This window comes from Aquarana catesbeiana, linkage group LG04 (genome assembly GCF_042186555.1).
Source record: "Aquarana catesbeiana isolate 2022-GZ linkage group LG04, ASM4218655v1, whole genome shotgun sequence".
NCBI lineage: Eukaryota > Metazoa > Chordata > Amphibia > Anura > Ranidae > Aquarana > Aquarana catesbeiana.
In genome coordinates, this window is record NC_133327.1 from 240,565,118 (window position 1) to 240,580,887 (window position 15,770).

General features: G+C 40.6%; 1 protein-coding gene across 1 annotated transcript in view; it reads right to left on the reverse strand.

Annotated features, from left to right (window-relative positions):
- Window positions 1-980: 980 nt before the first annotated feature.
- Window positions 981-15,770, reverse strand: part of LAMP3 (lysosomal associated membrane protein 3) — a 55,128-nt gene continuing 40,338 nt past the window's right edge. The window contains exon 6 of the mRNA XM_073626293.1: window positions 981-5,197. Within this exon, the coding sequence (XP_073482394.1) occupies window positions 5,064-5,197 (134 nt within the window). The 3' untranslated portion in view covers window positions 981-5,063. The remainder of the gene's footprint in view (window positions 5,198-15,770) is intronic.

Sequence of the window (15,770 nt, forward strand, 5' to 3'; positions counted from 1 at the left end):
CCAAAAAGTTTATTCCAAAATGTAAATGCTGTTCTTTTTCATGGACTTTTACATTTTGGAATAAACTTTTTGGATTTTATCAGAAAATCCACAGCATACACAATGAGCAAATATTGAAGCGTATCCTGCCAGTGGGCGTTTAGTCATAACTCAATATTATAACAGTAGGGCCCCTTTCACACATGCGGACCGTTTAGGTCCGCCTGTCAGTTTTTTAGGCGGACCTGAACCTCCATGCAGTTCTATGGAGTGACGGATGTCAGCGGTGACATGTCCGCTGACATCCGATCCGCTCTGCTAAATTCATATGAATGGAAACCCTATTTTCCATCCGTCTGGCGGATCGGATCAGATGAAAACGGACAGGCAGTCCGTTTTCATCCGATCCCCCATAGCAGAGAGCGGAGATCTGACAGGTCTGTCTCTCCACAGTGAGCAGAGACAGACCTGTCATCCGCCGGCTCAGCGGGGATCAACAGATCGATCCCCGCTGAGCAAGCGAAGTCCGTTAAAATGGACAACAATGTGTGAAAGGAGCCTAATTGTCATGACTAAGCGCCCACTGGTGTGAAACGTGTAAACATTTGCTCTTTGCATGTGCTGTTCTTTTTCTTGAACTTTTACTTTTCGGAATAAACTTTTTGGATTCTAATAGAATTAGTGTGCGGTCATTCACCATTGCCCATGAAGTTCTGAGGTACAAGCCAGACTGGCATCTGACAACTCTTGGACCGACGTGGAGCTGTGTACAGTATAGTGTTTTTGCCTCTATACCAGTTTTGGAAATGTCTGTGTGCATGTAGCCTATTGCTGTCTGTGTTTCTATGAGAGAAATTTCCACTAATTTTTTGTCTAGGTAAGTGTCAGACCGATCAGGAAGAGGACAGAAATGTCCTCTGTGGGGACACAGACGGCACTTGTAACAAAATGTGACAAAAACTCCTCAAAGGGAGCACAAAAATTAATTCCTCATAATAAAATAGTAAACAAAATGAAAAGTTTATTAATGCAAGAACATTATATTGCATAAAATATCACTACTTATCCAGTGGCTATCAATGAACACAGTTACTTACCAAAAAATAAAGAAGAAACAAATCAAACCAAAATGACACGCATAGATAAAAGAGAAGGCATTTTTGCAGTTATTCATTCATTTAAAAAAATCATTAAAGGCTTTCATTGTATGTAACTAATACAAGCACACTTGTGAAGCAAGGGAAAAGTAAATAGCCCTCCACTGCAATGGAAGCATTGGTTTAATAGCAGGGCATATAGTGTGCCACAGGCAAATATGGGGCCCACAGTGCTGTAGCTTGATAGAGACAGGTCTTGCAGGGATAAAAAGAGAAGTGAGGGATTTAACAAGAAACAATCATATATGTCTATGTGACTGCAGCACAATGCTGCAGCTGCCCCCCTCTGGCTCTAAGACAGAGAACTGAGTGATAACATTATCGCTGATCACTCACGTTTTGATCTTTACTGAGTAGAGAGCAGTGACTGTCGGTCACTGCTCTGTGCTCTGTCCCTCCAGTGCTTACTGGAGTGCCAGGCTGAGAATGGGGTGGGAGTGGCTGGCTCAGACTCTCAGTGATGCGCAGAGAAGCTGAGCCAGCTGCCGGTTAGGCAACTGGGTGGATCCAGACATTATTGTCAGGAATCCCACAGCAGACTTTAGCCAACTGTCGGCTGAATCTGGGTCACAGAAGTGCAGAACTACAGTAATTGCACTCCGGTGACCGCCATGAGAAGTATGGCCAAAAAAGCTTTGGCGTACTTCTCCTTTAAATTATAGCAATATGGTGCTTTAATTGCTATTCCTGGGAATACCTGGACTACAAATGAGCAAATGTTAGGATATGTGGGCAACAATTTGGCAAAAGTGACAAAGAGGTTGTGGAAAGATGTAAGGGTGCCAGTGTGGGCTTATATGGAAATGTTGTGATGTGTTAGAAGCAGAGAGATTTGAATTTTCACAGATCTTCAGGTCTTTTACAGGCTTGTTAGACTGGCTTTGCAACAGTCTAGACTTAGAGCGCGAAAGAGAGATTTGGAAACTGTACAACTGTCAGTTAGGAAGGGCTGTGATTTGTTTGTGAATTAGGCCTCAGTCACACTGGCACCGTCAAACTTGCATTTATATGTGTTTAGAGGACATTTTAAACACAAATAAATGCATGTAATGTTTGGAGAGGAACTGGAATAGTTGAATATGAAGGAGGGGGACGATATCAGGCTGTGAGTTTTCTTAATTTAGTTGTGGAAGGAATGTCAATCGTGTTTACCATGGGAAGGAGTTAGAATGTGAATTGGAAGCTAGATGGTGCTGAATAATAGCAGAACTTTGAAATGTGCAGAAGAGTGGAATAAAGCCATGTGGAGGGCTGTAGAGGAAGTTGAGTGTGATGCTAAAGGATCAGCAGGTAGGGAATGTACTTTGTGGTTATCACTGGGGCTGGGAGTGTGAAGTGGGGGCTAGAAGAATCAGATAAGAATCAGATACATTTATCAGGTCATGGGCCCTGCTTGTGTTGTTGAGGTTGTTTGAATGTAGGGAAAGGATGTGGGATGGATCAATGTGCTGGTACTTGTAATGGGAGCAGCATGATAGCTAAAATGATGGCTAAGATGATTGGCGTAACAATGGATGTGAAGGACAAAATCATGGTGTTTTGATGGAAATACAAACTATGAATCAGATGGAGATTAGAAGAGCCAAAGATCAAGTAATGATGCTGATAAACCAGAGGCTCTGACCAAAGGCCAGAAAGTTCCCATGTACCTGAATATGTCTTATTATCTTCATTATTTCCTTACACCACAGCACTCAGATTGGGAAAGGAAAGGCTAGCACTAGGAGCCAATCCAGCTTTGTACCATTGAATAATTGGAGCATATTGACAGGAGAAGAGAGGAGAGATGAGTCCTCCCCCATGCAACATTGCTTTAATGCAGTGTAATGTGAAGGCATGGTCACCATCTATCTGTCAGGGGTGTCTGGATGTTTAAATTGGCTGACAGAACTACAAGTTATTCAGCAAATCACATATATGTATTTCAATCTAGTTTCTAACTGCTTGCTTAAGCTCAACTTTGAAATAAAGAAAGCGTCTTGTACCAGTGCAAGTAATAACATCTATCTTTTTACAAACTGTGTCTTGTAATTACTCACATCGTATTAGTAATCTGTATCAATTTTACTAATATTCAGTGCAATAAATAGTACAGTAAAACCTTGGTTTGAGAGTAACTTGGTTTGAGAGCATTTTGCAAGACAAGCAAACTTTTAAAATAAATTTTGACTTGCTATACAAGCGATGTCTTGATATACAAGTAGTGTCATGTCACAACTGAGTATAAAAGAGAAGAGAGGCGCCTCTAAGTGTAGCAATATGGTTACATTTAATGAAGGTACAACATTTAGAAACATATTGCTAAACTTAGAGGCGCCTCTCTTCTCTTTTATACTCTCTAGGATTTTGCTTCTAATCACATTGTGGAGACTTCCGTTTGTGGATGGACATTTTATGGTTACACAACCTATCATATTGCTATAATCTTTTTATATCGACTATAAATGGAAGGACTTATGAATAAATGGTTGTGGAATGAATCATTTGAGTTTCCATTATTTCTTATGGGGAAATTTGCTTTGATATACAAGTTCTTTGGATTACAAACTTGTTTCTGGAACGAATTATGCTCGCAATCCAAGGTTTTACTGTATCTGGTTTTATCTACATAATAAAATATTCAGTAAAGTTCTAAAGTATTGGGAACAAAAATGATACATAGAATCAAGTTAGATGTTAATGTTTGTATTTAGAGCTGTGTGTGGACACCCTGGAACTTTTGGATGGAACTAGTTTGCTTGCAAGGGCTACCTGGTCTTTGGAACACACAGATACAAGCTGTCGTCAGAAACAGGAATTATTACTTGAAAATGTTGTGAAGCAGAACCTTTACCCTCCAAACAGTACAACCAGAAATAAGTAACTGGGAAATAATGATCCTCTTTGCATCTTTATAACTGAAAGTTACGTTTTTTTCTTCTTATTATTATTATTATTATTATACGCTTATTGCCATTTTTATTACCAAAAATATGTAGAAGAATACATATCGCCCTAACCTGAGGAAGAAATTTGCTGTTTTTTAAAAAAAATGGGGATATTTATTATAGCAAAAGGTACAAAATATTGTGTTTCTTTTCAAAATTGTCGCTCTTTTTTTGTTTATAGCCCAAAAAATAAAAACCGCAGAGATGATCAAATACCACCAAAAGAAAGCTCTGTGGGTAAAAATGGACTTCCATTTTGTTTGGGTACAGCGTTGCACGACCACGCAATTGTCAGTTAAAGCGACGCAGCGCTGTATCGCAAAAAATGGCCTGGTCATTGAACAAACAATTCTTCCGGGGCTGAAGTGGTTAACAGGCACCACCATGAACCTGAACACTAGTGACCTTTCCATGTAGACTGCCTTTAGAGCTCCAAACATCCTGGGCTTATCTGATATGCAAATAGCAACCATCCTCTGTTGTAGCTGGCTCTGGTCTATCCTCTCCCATTTACCACACCTCAGTAATGGCTGGCAAGGCTACCAACCACTGTCATGGGTCAGTGGTGAGGTAAAGGAGGTAGAAGGGGATAGTCAAAGCAGGTAGCCATGGAAGATAATCATAATTGTTGTAATAGGTTTCTGTAGGGGTTGAGGCTCCCAGGGTACATTGGCAGGAAAGAAACTTGATGTGCAGGCACCAGGGGCCTGCTAATAAAAGTAAGTGACAGTAGCCACAGGTTACTGTAAAGCAACAGATGTCTTTCTGCCTTCCCTGTGTCTGTCTGTACACAGACTTCTAGTAAATTAGTGTATACCCAGTGGTGAAACCTTTTTCAGAAAAATTAGGAGCATTGTCATTTTGTCAAGAAAAGTAATCATTCATTTTATCAGAAAGGAGTGTTGCTTTAGTCTTTAGTTTTCCATGGTTAGGGGAAGTGGCTGTTGTTTGTTGTCTTCATTGTAAAGTTACACATGATAAGGACGATTTCCCCCTGTGGTTAAATATGCTGATATCCAGATGATCGTTTCTTGTGACAAATGAAGTAGATAACTATTCCAATGATGACGATAATTAATATAGTTACAGCTACAGCCACAGCAATCATATTGCGATCATATGAACACACTTCCTCTGTAAAGAGAAAACAAATGACAGTAAGATGCCTGAAATAAACATGTTGAAATAGTTCACATTGTTTCAAAGATCACCGATTGCTTTCCATTAGTTGAGAACAGTAGGGCAATATAACAAATGTGTGTATGTGTTCTGAAGTCATTTATTCATGCATACATTGCAAATATGCTGCATAAGGTGAAATGAACATAGTATGTCGTTCTTACAAGTGAATATGTCTCCTTTAGTTTTAATTATTTAGCAGCTGAAAGATGTAGAGAAACAGGGAATGAAATAGTTTGTGTGGATCATTAACTACCAGTTAACATAAAATTATTTAAAGGACCCCTAAAGTCCAATTCCAGCTTTGGAACAAGTTTAAAATTAACTTTACCAAGACTTAATATATATATATATATATATATATATATATATATATATATATATATAGTCATAACTGCAATACTCACAGTGCTCTCCCCCAAAGACTTTTTGCTCCATCCTCCTACTGCGTCATAATTGAAACTATACAGTTTTCCCTTATTGATTTCAACATTTTAGCTTAGTAATTAAAGTTAATAGCAGGGGAAGGCAGCAGGTTCATTTAAAGAGGAACATCACCAAGGAATATTGTTATCCCCCGACTCATCTTTGGCGTCACAGTCCTTAATTATCTAGTGCATGTGCAGACTTTCCATACATGCGTGGGTAAGCTGCCCCAGTTCTGACATCAAACATTATGGGGTTCTGTGACTTTTTTGCATATGCATGGAAATGTCTGCACATGCTCAGATATGCTGCAGGTCTCTGCCATATCAGAAACAACTGTGGCACATCTGCATTAGCGCACAATTCTGCAATGTGGTTGTCCTCTTCATTAAAATTGAATAGAGCAGTGGGGCACAATGCCATTCTGGGCTAGTGCAGCACAAAAAGGCAGGTTTTCTTTTTGTGTAGGAGGGAACAACATCCTATTCTTAATGGGGCAGGGGGGTCTGGATCAAGAAAAGCTTAATAAGTTTTTATAGGTTAGGTTCCACTTTAAGTGAAGTCCCCCTGGCAGCTTATAGCCACATTGCCTTGTCTACCCCACCACTTTGCTTGCCCACGGGAGCAAAAGGAAGAAGCTTTGTGTTAGCTAAGCTTCAGGTCACTCTGGCTGGAACCTGGATGTTCGGATGCCCAGAGATGCATCATGAAGAGGATTGACTCACCTGCTCCTCATATCAAGAAGTATTGGATATTTTAGTCTGCTCTTGGTGGCCAAATGGAGTGGCATAAGAACACAAGAAAGATGAATATATTGGAAGTGGGAGCAAAGCACATGCTATTTAAGATGTATGGTGTTTAATTCATCATGAATTTTGTTTTGCATTCATATTGACAGTTGTTATTTGTAGATACATTCCACCAAGCTTTGCTTTATTCCAACATTCTAAATCTGGTATGATGTTTCAAGGGCTGAAGCTGAAGAAAACATGGCACAAAAGTGACTTAACTTTTTCAGTTTATTCATATTTTTGTTCCCACTGATCCACTAGTTTTCCAGATTGTGCCTCTTTTGTAACTTTCCTGAAAATCAAACCTCACCACTTTCTTTTTACATCATTTGGTAAAATCCAAAGCAAAAGCCACACAATGTTGATGTCTTCCCAGGCAAAATGTAATCAGTGAAAAGCTTTACGGCCCTGTTCCCAAAACTACTCCTCTGACATGTTTCACCCTATGGGTGTGACAGTTCTGGGGACAGGATCATGTGCTAAAACTTGTCAGATGGTTAAAGTTTTGCCTGTGAATACAGTGCCTTGAAAAAGTATTTATACCCCTTGAAATTTTCCACATGTTACAACAAAAAAAATTAAATATATTTTATTGGGATTTTTTGTGATAGACCAACACAAAGTGGCACATAATTGTGAAGTGGAAGGAAAATGATAAAGGTTGTTCAAATTTCTTTACAAATATGTGAAAAGTGTGGTGTGGATTTGTATTCAGCCCCCCTGAGTCAGTACTTTGTAGAACCACCTTTCACTGCAATTACAGCTGCAAGTCTTTTTGGACATGTCCCTACTAGCTTTGCATATCTAGAGAGTGAAATGTTTGCCCATTCATCTTTGCAAAATAGCTCAAGCTCTGTCAGATTGGATGGAGAGTGTCTGTGAACAGCAATTTTCAAGTCTTGCCACAGATTCTCAATTGTATGTATGTCTGGACTTTGACTGGGCAATTCTAACACATAAATATGCTTTGATCTAAACCATTAAATTGTAGCTCTGGTTGTATGTTTAGGTTTGTTGTCCTGCTGGAAGGTGAACCTCCACCCCAGTCTCAAGTCTTTTGCAGACTCTTATGCCCTGTACACACGGTCGGATTTTCCGACGGAAAATGTGTGATAGGACCTTGTTGTCGGAAATTCTGACCATGTGTGGGCTCCATCACACATTTTCCATCGGAATTTCCGACACACAAAGTTTGAGAACTTGCTATAAAATTTTCCAACAACAAAATCCGTTGTCGGAAATTCCAACTGTGTGTACACAAATCCGACGCACAAAGTGCCACGCATGCTCAGAATAAATCAAGAGACAAAAGCTATTGGCTACTGCCCCATTTATAGCCCTGACGTACGTGTTTTACGTCACCGCGTTCAGAACGATCGGATTTTCCAACAACTTTGTGTGACCGTGTGTATGCAAGACAAGTTTGAGCCAACATCCATCGGAAAAAATCCATGGATTTTGTTGTCAGAATGTCCGATCAATGTCCGACCGTGTGTACAGGGCATAACAGGTTTTCTTCTAAGAATGCTCTGTATTTTGCTCCATCCATCTTCCCATCAACTCTGACCAGCTTCCCTTTCCATGCTGAAGAAAAACATCCCCACAACATGATGCTGCCACCAACATGTTTCATGGTGGTGATGGTGAGTTCAGGGTGATGGGCAGTGTTAGTTTTCCACCACACACAATGTTTGGCTTTTAGCCAAAAAGTTCAAATTTGGTCTCATCTGCCCAGAACACCTTCTTCCACATGTTTGCTTTGTCCCTCACATGGCTTCTTGCAAACTGCAAACAGGACTTTTTATGACTTTCTTCCATCAATGGCTTTCTTCTTGCCACTCTTCCATAAAGGCCAGATTTGTGGAGTGCACGACTAATGCCCTGTACACATGATCGGACTCTCCGACGGAAAATGTGCGATCGGAGCTTGTTGTCGGAAATTCCGACCGTGTGTAGCCTCCATCGGCACTTTTCCAACAGAATTTCCAACACACAAAGTTTGAGAACTGGATCTAAAATTTTCCGACAACAAAATCCGTTCGCGTAAATTCCGATCGTGTGTAGACAATTCTGACACACAAATTGCCACGCATGCTCAGAATTAAGCAGAAGAGCTGCACTGGCCATTGAACTTCATTTTTCTCAGCTCGTCGTACGTGTTGTACGTCACCGCGTTCTTGACGTTCGGAATTTCCGACCAACTTTGTGTGACCGTGTGTATGCAAGACAAGTTTGAGCCAACATCCGTCAGAAAAAATCTGATGGATTTTGTTGTCTGAATGTCCGATCGTGTGTACAAGGCATTGTAGTTGTCCTCTGATCAGATTCTTCCACCTGAGCTGTGGATTTCTGCAGCTCCTCCAGAGTTACCATGGGCCTCTTGGCTGCTTCTCTTATTAATGCTTGCCTGGCCTGTCAGTTTAGGTGGACGGCCATGTCTTGGTAGGTTTGCAGTTGTGCCATACTCTTTCCATTTTCAAATAATGGATTGAACAGTGCTCCGTGAGATGTTTAAAGCTTGGGATATTTTTTATAACCTAACCCTGCTTTAAACGTCTCCACAATTTTATCCCTGACCTGTCTGGTGTGTTCCTTGGCCATGATGCTATTTGTTCACTCTAACAAACCTCTGTGGGCTTCACAGAACAGCTGTATCTATACTGAGATTAAATTACACACAGGTTGACTCTATTTACTAATTAGGTGACGTTTAAAGGCCATTGGTTCAACTAGATTTTAGTTAGGGGTATCAGAGTAATAGGGGGGCTGAATACAAATGCATGCCACAATTTTCAGATATTTATTTGTAAAAAAAAATTTAAAAACCATTTGTCATTTTCCTTCCACTTCACAATTATGTGCCACTTTGTGTTGGTCTATCACATAAAATCCCAATAAAATACATTTATGTTTTTGGTTGTGACATGACAAAATGTGGAAAATGTCAAGGGGTATGAATACTTTTTCAAGGCACTGTACATCATTAGTGTTCAGCTGTTCTTTTGGATTATACCAAGCTATGTGTGGAAGAGTGATGGATGCTAGCACCTGATTCCAGTATGTGATGGGAGCACTTGGAGGGTTAGAGCAGTACGCTTTTCTTTGTACATTTCACATCACTAGTCTCATACTGTTGTAGCAGTGTGAACATGTACTGTGTCTGTGTGATATGGCAAAATGTAGTGAAATGAAAATCATAAGCACCTACAGTATGTTGATAGGTATGCTCATTAAGTGACTGACAGAAAGTCAGAAGTCACAAAGATCCCTAGCATGACCAGAGGTGCTTGAAATTGTGGCCACCCACTCACCATAAAACATAACCTCAATTTTTTTCCTGGTTCTTTTTATTCATACATGCACTTTTTTGCAGAATGCTTCTAGTTAAGATTTTTTTTTATTATTATCCTTTTTGCATTGTATACCTTAATGTAATTTTTAATGTAACTATCAGAGTTTTATATGCTTACTCTTCCATGTTTATGTTATTGGATTAGGCATAGTAATTTGTAGACTATCCACTAGAGGGAGCTTTATATTTAGCCTCCTATAGCAAACCTATACTTTTCACATGCAGGGCAAAGAAACAGGTTGGTTTTAAAGTTCCTCTCTTGAGCAGAACATATAGTACTTATATTTCTTTCAAGTGACACTAAACAAACTTCTTGTTCTCCAAATTTAATCCAGACCCATCTGCTACCTAAGGGCTCTGTGATCTTTTTCTCTTGAAATAATTTATTACTATGCTTTTTTGCCTCCTTGTAATGTCCTTTTCCCCTTACTGCCACTCATTATTAGGAATGAGCAGTGCATGTTAGTTGTGGTTATGCGTACTACTCTATGCACACGACAAATCCCATAGTTCATAGTCCCTAGTCTGACTTAAGATCCAATATGAGAGAGTGGCTACATTCCTATATACAGCAGGAGCATGGAGAATTAACTTAGCCACCCTCTAACAGGAAGTCTTATCACAGCAAAAAAAAAAGAATTTGGAGATATGGAGGAGTTAAGAATACATACTTAAATAGAATATATTTTTTTCAACCAGGGTTTAGTGTCACTTTAAATTCCCTGCCACTCCAACTGCTGTGAATTAAGCAAATACTCAGTACTTCTGGGTATGGAGGAGTATGTGACAAACTTTCTTTCCTCTCATATGACAGTACTAATGCTTAGTGATTTGACCAGTGCTGTCACGTGTGGGCTGGGAGACCTGTGTAAGCTCTGATTAGAGTGACTTCTGGCCTTCACAATGCTTCCTTTCCTCACTCCCAGCTATACTAGCAGGGAGGGGGCTCTAAAGGGAACCTGTTTCTTCAAAAGTGTAATATCTTTCAGCAGTACTGTATACTGCCCCCTTTAGGAAAGGAAATGTGAAATGCCAACTGGAGAAGGAAGTAGATCACATTTCTTTTTGAAGTTCATCTGTGGCGCACTGGTCACCAATGTAATGTATGTTTTAGCTGGGGTTCCCCTACACCTGAAAGTTAATTCAAAGGTTCAAGTGGGGTAAAAAGAATGAGAAAGACTGCTCTAAATAAATGGTTAAGAACATATTTTAAAACAACGTATTATGATTCATTACATCAAATCTGCATTTTAATACTTAATGTATTAATCAGATAATAAACAAGCAATGTACGTATGCTTGTAATCTACATATAATATATTTGTACTTTTACAAGAGTATTCTTATCTTTTAAACTGTATATTCAACCTTGAAAAAGTGGACTTTGTTCCAAGAAACGTGTTGGAGGAAAAATGAGCATATACAAGATTATTTGTAATGCACACTATACAGGTGCTGTAATGGGACTTTCTCATGGTTTTAATTAGGAAAGTCTTTAGATGTCAAAAAAATCTTTTTTATGTGAAAAAAATAAAATTTGAATTCTTTTATTTTTGTGTTGGTATTTAGTAGTTGAATATCACAAATATACCCTTGTACATTTTTGGAATTCTGTTTTTATGGTATTTATTAGGGAGATATAGGTATGAAAATGTGAATAATTTTTCCTCTGACTTCCTATTACCCTCTATTAAGACTACTGTGGGAGTTTGGTCCATAAGTGTCGTTATATATCAACATATAAAAAAGCTGCAAATTGTTAACAATAAAAGTTCACTGTTTAGTTGAAAAATACCTTTGAAAACTGTGCAACATCATAACTCCCAATGAGAAAAAGCATCTATGGCTGTGCACCTGGAAGAATTCTCATGGAAGAGGATAAGTTGCTAGGAGAAACCATGATTTCCATCATGTAATAGGAATTGTAGTATTGAATGGGCATAAATGTAGACAAGATTGGAGGGCAGCTATGTTGTCACTGTAAACACTGGCAACCAATTACTTCTGTATATGCCCATATTGTCTTCATTATGGTGTCCGTTTATGAAGCAGTGATCAGCGGTGATCCCGAGGATCGCCGCTGATCACAGTCCATAAACAGTTTATGAAACAGTGATAATCGGGGAGAACATGTTTGAACTTGTTCTCCCGCCGATTATCTCTACACACGGAGAATCCTCATTGAATGACACAGTAACGGCCAGTTTATGAAGCGGTGATCTCACCGCTTCACTGGCGATCTGTGTCAGAATTCACACTCCCAGGTTCACCAGCTCAGGGGTGGTGAATCGGGGAGTGAAGAGAGAATCTCGGGGGGTCTGAGGGGGAAAGAGGAAGATTTTTAACTTCCTTATGCCTCGTTCAGACCCCCCAACACTGTAACCATGTCCCCCTGTCATATTTATGTGTATACATATATATACATATATACATATAATGTGTATATGTATATATATATATATATATATATAATGTGTGTGTATATACATGTATATATAATGTGTGTGTGTATACATATGTATATAATGTAGGGGGACTGGTTATTTTATTAACATTAATCCGCGCCGTCTGTCTGTGTATTGAGCGGTGATAATTTATCACTGCTTAATAAACTGACATCTCTGTATTTCTGGTACTGTAATCTCGTAAAGTCTCACAAGATTCCAGTATCAGGGGCCGTTCTCCATTGCATAGAAGCGTTTGTAGATCTCTTCACTCCTCCAAAGGTGAAGCGATCTACACCGCTTCATAAACTGGCACACAGAGGAGAAAGATCTTCACTGTGAATGCCGGAGAATGAAGCGGTGAATAGATTTCACTGCTTCATAAACGGACACCTATATGCCAAGGCCTACATAGTCTTCATCATATGCCCATAGTTTGCCAATCGCTTTTATGAAGGAATCATTGGGTATAAGAGGCCAAGACACTCCTGGCCTGTCTATCAATAAACTATTCAATTTGTATGTTTTTTTTAACTGGTTGAACTAGATGGACTAGTGTCTTTTTTCAATCTAACTATGTAACTATATGCATAGCTAGTGGGCAAGTTGGGCTGGGTGTCTGAGGCATTGAGGTCTGCCCACTACACCAGTAAGCAGTAAAGTAGTTGTGTTATGCTCACTGTTCATAGGAACTACTGAGAGGATTGCACAGGATGATTTGGAATTCTTCAACTGGCAATTACTCAATGGTTGAAAGCCCGCAAGCTTCTTCTTTCCTGTGTCATGCAAGGTCCTCTTACATCACTGAGTACAATACAGGATCTATAGCCCTGTAGTGAACATGAGCATGCCAAGGGACAGTCCACATGGGGAAAGTGGGGGAACACCAGCTGTCCCCCTTCCCGAAAACAAGTAAGTATAACTGCTTTTTCTGGTGCCCTAAACATACCCTAGACTTAAACCTCCAGGTGCTGTGTGCAGGCAGCCCATGTAAGTGTATGGGGATGCAACGCCTGCACAGACACAGTCACTCATCCTAATTTGGCAGTTGTGAAGGTGAGCAGCATCAAAAGCACACAATTTGTGTTCAGGCCTGCTCACCTGCTCCATCATGTCTGTCAAATTAGGATGAGTAGCTTTGTCCGTGCAGCCTTTGCATCCCCATACACTTACATGGGCTGCCTGTGCGCACCACCTGTAGGCTCAAACCCCAAAGCAAACATCCCATTTACAGTCTACAAGCCTCAGCACAAGTGGGAATGAGGCCTTAGAGATCTACCCTCCTTGAACCCATGTTCACATAAAGCGAACGTGCAATGTGCCTCTGGGTGCCATTATTTTTAATGACATCCCAAATGTGATGTGATTATGCTGCAATTGTATTTGCGCAGCAAAGCTGGGGTTAAAAATTGCACTAAGCTTGTCACCCAAAAAGGAGCAGGAGCTTCTTTTGGGCAACAAATCTGCATACAGCAGCCTATTAAAGTGTACTCTTGTGTTAATCACGCTTTAAATATCGCGAGAGGGAGCGCTAGTTCATGTTACGTGAGGTATGAACAGGGTCTTAAGCTTTTTAGGTACATGCTTTCCAGAGGCATAACTAGAACCTTCAGGGCCCTGGTGCAAGAAACCATGAAGTGTCCCTAACCTGTAGTAAGATTAGGGGGTATTGTGAAAGTGGTAGCATTCATACTTCTCAAGTTCAGGTTTCCTTTAATAAAATGTGCTAAAATGCTCATTTCTGACTGTTGATTACTGAAATTGTTATCTCTGATTTTCCAATCTGTTCCAATCATATTTAACCACCTCAATACAGGGCACTTACACCCCCTTCCTGCCCAAGCCATTTTTCAGTTTTCAGCGCTGTCGCACTTTGAATGACAATTGCGCGGTCATGTTACACTGCACCTTAATTAAATTTTTATCATTTTTTCCCCACAAATAGAGCTTTCTTTTGGTAGTATTTGATCACCTCTGCGGTTTTTATTTATTGCGCTATAAACAAAAGAAGAGGGACAATTTTGAAAAAACACAATATTTTTTACTTTTTGCTAAAATAAATATCCAATTTTTTTTTTTTTTTTTAACAAATTTTTTCCTCAGTTTAGGCCGATACGTATTCTTCTACATATTTTTGGTAAAAAAAAATTGCGATAAGCGTATATTGATTGGTTTGCGCAAAAGTTATAGCGTCTACAAAATAGGGGATAGATTTATAGCATTTTTATTATTTATTTATTTTTTACTAGTAATGGCGGCGATCTGCAATTTTTATTGTGACTACGATATTGCGGCGGACACATCGGACACTTTTGACACATTTTTGGGACCATTCACGTTTATACAGCGATCAATGCTATAAAATTGCATTGATTACTGTGTAAATGTGACTGGCAGGGAAGGGGTTAACACTAGGGGGCGCTCGAGGGGTTAATGTATGACCTAAGGAGGTGATTCTAACTGTGGGGGGAGGGGACTGACTGGGGGAGGTGACTGATCGCTGTCCCTATGTACAAGGGACACGCCATCGGTCTCCTCTCCTCTCTGACAGGACGTGGATCTGTGTTTACATGCACAGATCCACGCTCCTGCTCTGTTACCCGGCAATCGCGGGTGCCCGGCGGACATCGCGGCCGCCGGGCACGCGCACCGGGTCCCGAGTGACGCAGCGGGCACGCGCGCGCGCCGGCGGCGGCGCGCGCGCGCGCCCCCTAGTGGCTCGGGAGGGCGAGGACGTCATATGACGTCCTCCCAGAACAACAGAAGCCTCGTCCAGCCGTCATATGACGGTGGGCGGTGGCTTAGCGGTTAAAATACTCACATCAAATCAACCTTGTTGCTAGGATAAAAAGTTTGAGAGCAAGGCACTGTGCAAAACAAGGGTGTTCAACCTGTGGCCTGCCACCTCAAACCAGGGATGCGCATGCCGATGCTCTGGGATGGTGGGTCGGAAAACCCCAGATCTCAATCAAAGGGTTACTAACCTGCTATCCCAGCGCATCAGAGTGCATGGAGCCAGCGCCAGCAGAGCAGGAAGCAGACAGCTATGAAGGTAGCAGGAGCCACATAAGTTAGGGTTTCCTCTTTAGTGCCGGCCAGGCAGAGTGATACCAAGTGCACTTTACCCTGGGACCTTTCTAGCAGTCTGGAGCGCGATGTCAGCAGAAGCAGGAAGAGGTAAAAGTCAGTGTATTAAATATCATACACTGCACTTTTGCAATGGTCATATTAGCACTTATAAAAAAGGGTTATTAGAATGCTTTGACACTGATGCGCAGGTATAGTACAGTGCACGTGTGGCTTTTCTGCAGGTTGGCTGCACTGAGCCATAGACTTCTATTATACCCTGCAAGTTTGGTGCCACTTTCTGAAAGCAGCTAACCCGCAGGAAAGCCGAAGGTAAACTGTGCTGCACCCACATTGTGGGTAAACCACAGCGCATCAGTGTGAAAGCAGTCTTATAGGGGGCTCATGACAGTAAGAGCTTGTTTACATTTGCGGTTTGGGGTGTGGTA